General features: G+C 39.9%; 1 protein-coding gene across 7 annotated transcripts in view; it reads left to right on the forward strand.

Annotated features, from left to right (window-relative positions):
- Positions 1-1,172: 1,172 nt before the first annotated feature.
- The window catches only part of SLIT2 (slit guidance ligand 2), a 216,233-nt gene continuing 213,914 nt past the window's right edge, over positions 1,173-3,491 (forward strand). For 2 of the 7 annotated variants that reach the window (XM_075194718.1, XM_075194719.1), the window contains exon 1: positions 1,180-2,314. In XM_075194718.1, coding sequence (XP_075050819.1) covers positions 2,109-2,314 — 206 coding nt within the window. In that variant the 5' untranslated portion in view covers positions 1,180-2,108. Of the gene's footprint in view, positions 2,315-3,491 lie in introns of all 7 variants that reach the window. The other 5 variants (XM_075194722.1, XM_075194716.1, XM_075194717.1 and 2 more) reach the window with 5 other exon arrangements.

Below are 3,491 nucleotides of genomic sequence, written 5' to 3' on the forward strand. Positions count from 1 at the left end.
TTATAATTTATATATTTTTTTATAAGGTGCAGAAATAATGCAAAAACTGCTTTGTTTCTTTTCCATAAATCATTTTTAAAACAGTTGAAAAAAAATGACTAATTAGTCAATGCCAAAGGGTGAAATCTGTATAACTTTTAAACATAAAACCTATAAGACTTTGGGGATGATTTGCTAATGGAGAAAATGTTACTGCAGTTCTCTGTTCGTTTCTAACACCCTCATCAGGACAGTAGAAAATGAAACACATTGTTAGATCTTCTTAACCTTCACCGAACCAGAGAGGGCATTGGGAATGTACCCGTCCAGCTACAATATGTGGGTGTAATACACCCCTGTCAACAACCCATGTATCAGGGCTGGACTGGAATTTAAATAATAGTTTGAGAAAAACATTGAAAGCAGTGTGACCATTTCTAGTGCATATCAACCACCATCTTAATCTCCCTGGATTACCCTATTACCATCCTCTACACTGCTAACACAAGACAACATCCCTCTGACCAACATTGCCACACACACAGCACACAATACTTTTACCTTTGCATTCTAGCTGGTCCATTGTGCACTATGATATAGCACGTGCCCTTGTGTTTCAAACTCCCATTGTCCTATAGATTGTAAGCTTGCGAGCAGGGTTCTCTTACCTCTCTGTCTGTCTGTATTACCCAGTATTGTCTTATCAATGTTTGTTCCCAATTGTAAAGCGCTACGGAATCTGCTGGCGCTATATAAATAAATGTTGATGATGATTCAAAGTGCGGCGTACAATAAATAGTAAATTATCCCTGACCAAACTACAAGTCTTATATTCAGGTTTTGTTATTTTACAACACACTTATATTTGTCCCCTTTATTTTACTGATATACATATCTTGCTGCCTAGTAGTTGTGTGTAAAAAAAAAAAACAAAAAAAACAAAACAAAATGAATTGACAATTGAATGTGGTTATTAATATACAATGAGGTAGATAATATTTTTTTTAGAACAGCAGCAATGATACTTATTAAGTATGATTGTTTTTTTTTTTTGTTTTTTTTAAATGACAGCTATTACAATTTTACAGCCGATACATGAAAAAAGTTGAATCTATAACAAAAAAAGACGGATACATAATTGCCACCGTAGTGGCCCTTGGAGTTCAAAAGGACACTTTTTATCAGCACTCACAGGAGTGTATCGCAGGCATCCGAACTGCAGACATGTACAGATCGTTTTAATTGATCAGACTGTGTGAGAGAGACCACAGCTCTGCAGAAGGGTTCATCACAAGCCGACTCATCATTGTTGACTTTGGAGTGGCAGATGGATAATATGGGGAACAACCAGGCATAATAAAATGACTTAGACTCTGTCTTTAGTATGGAGACCAGTCTGCTCCTTATCAGAAGCCCCCTGTGCTGTCAGCAGAAAGGATGGTCCCATGGTGGCGACAGGATTGCATTGCAGCCCTATAGGAGGCATTTGGTTGTAAAGAAATGTGGTTTTGTGTGTTTAAGTGGGACCATGCTATTGGATTTGGAAGTGACTGGGGTAAGGTGCTGTGCCTTTAAGAGCAGTGTGTTTGTTTAGAAGCTCCTCCTCTCCCTCAGTCTGCAATGTGCAGTTAGTTAGCAGACAGGCTCTGTGAAGCAGCATGTATAGTGTATTCTCTGTATATACACAAGGCTGAAGTGACATGCTATGCAGTGAATGAAACTAAGTTATTGTGCAGATACCTGGCTGCCACTAACTGCATACACTGAGCCTGAGGAGAGCACAGTAACACAAAGGCTGACGGAGATGCAGAAATTCATTCACTGCCTGAAGGATTGCTCTGGCCGCTGAAGGCAGCAATCACATTCAACTCCGTGTCCTCTGACGGGAATATAAAAGCTTGTGCTCAGGAAAAGAGAAGTTGCTTTTGGTTCTAAGATTTGTGCACAAAACATGCATTTTGGATAAGCCACTAATGTGCTACATCTGCCAGATTGCAAACTTGCAAATAAAGCAAGTTCCTCAAGATCAAAAACTGAGATTGGCTGTCTGATATCTCCAGCTTGGTGAAAACTAACCATTATTTCTTGGCTTCTTCCCCTCTTGGCTTCCCGTTGGTTGGTTTTAACGAATGTTAGTGGGATTTGTTAAGAAGAAAATGTGTGGCGTTGGTTTCTGGAAGCTCTCCATCTCTGTGGGTATAGTGTTGGTGATCCTGAGCGAGGTGGCACCTCAGCCATGCCCAACTCAGTGCACTTGTACCGGGACCACAGTGGACTGTCATGGGCTTGCTCTGCGTAGCGTACCTCGCAACATTCCCCGGAATACAGAACGACTGTGAGTATATCCATCCATCTTCCTTGTATGCAGGTCTTTTAGTTACACTACATATTGTATGCCTCTTTTATGTAAAACTCATTCACATGGAAATAGTGTCTTATCCAGTGCTGGCTTAAATCTCTAAAGAAAACCTAGAAAATCAGCATTTGTAGTCAGTATTATATAATAGTGCACACACTTTACCAGGCAAGTGCCAGACTCAGTCTGAATGAAATCTCAATTCCTCCCTTCAGTAGACCATGCTTCCCCCTCCGCAGCACAGTCCCAGCAGTCGTTCAAGCGCAACCATCATTAATATTTATGCATGATGTGACATAATAAGTGGCGCAATTACCTTACTCAACGCCTCCTAGGTCCACCATGCCACAGATTTCCCCAGCCATGGGACGTAGAATCATTCTTCCTCTGTTTACCAGCGTGTGTGGATGTAAATCTTTGTAGCATTGATTTTTGCACACAACAACACATTTAGAGCACAGTGCAGAACATATTGCTGATAACGTCACTGGTGCAAAAGAGAATGTGTCCAGATTGTCCGCATAGGTTTGCTGGGACATCTAATAAGACACATGTAATATCTACCACACAATACAGACTGTCTAACAGATAACATACTGGGATAGAGAAGTTGTGTCTGATTTTATCTCCGGCAGGCTGTCAGTTTCACTTGTGCTGCAGAGTGGGATAGTGTGATAAAGCATAGTAAAGTGTCACACTTCAAATTGCAAATACCTATCGTAAATTATACTTTCAGCTAAACAATCCTTTTAAACATTGTAGTATGTTTTAAAACTTTGGAAATTGGTATCTCACAATACACCCCATTATTAGTTTAGAGATTCGTAATCCTTAAATAACAGACATATGTTTTAGATAATCCGTAACATGGCCAAAATTGCATTTTTAAACTTTGTACGATTTGATTTATGGACAAGACCTTGTCTCGGGATAAAATGAATAGACTGCTGTGGGAGCCCTTACCATCTCAGTGTTGACAAGTCTAAGTTTTTCTTAGCACATCTAGAAAAATGCTCTGAAAGATATTGTACAGAACCTATGCGTTGCCTAGTTTTGTCTGGTGATAGAAACTTCCTTACTCACAGGACATAACTTTTTTTGTTTGGTTAAGGCTTCTGTCTAGGGGAAGACTGACCAGTCCTTTCACATCTCATTC

Source organism: Mixophyes fleayi, chromosome 1, assembly GCF_038048845.1.
Source record: "Mixophyes fleayi isolate aMixFle1 chromosome 1, aMixFle1.hap1, whole genome shotgun sequence".
NCBI lineage: Eukaryota > Metazoa > Chordata > Amphibia > Anura > Limnodynastidae > Mixophyes > Mixophyes fleayi.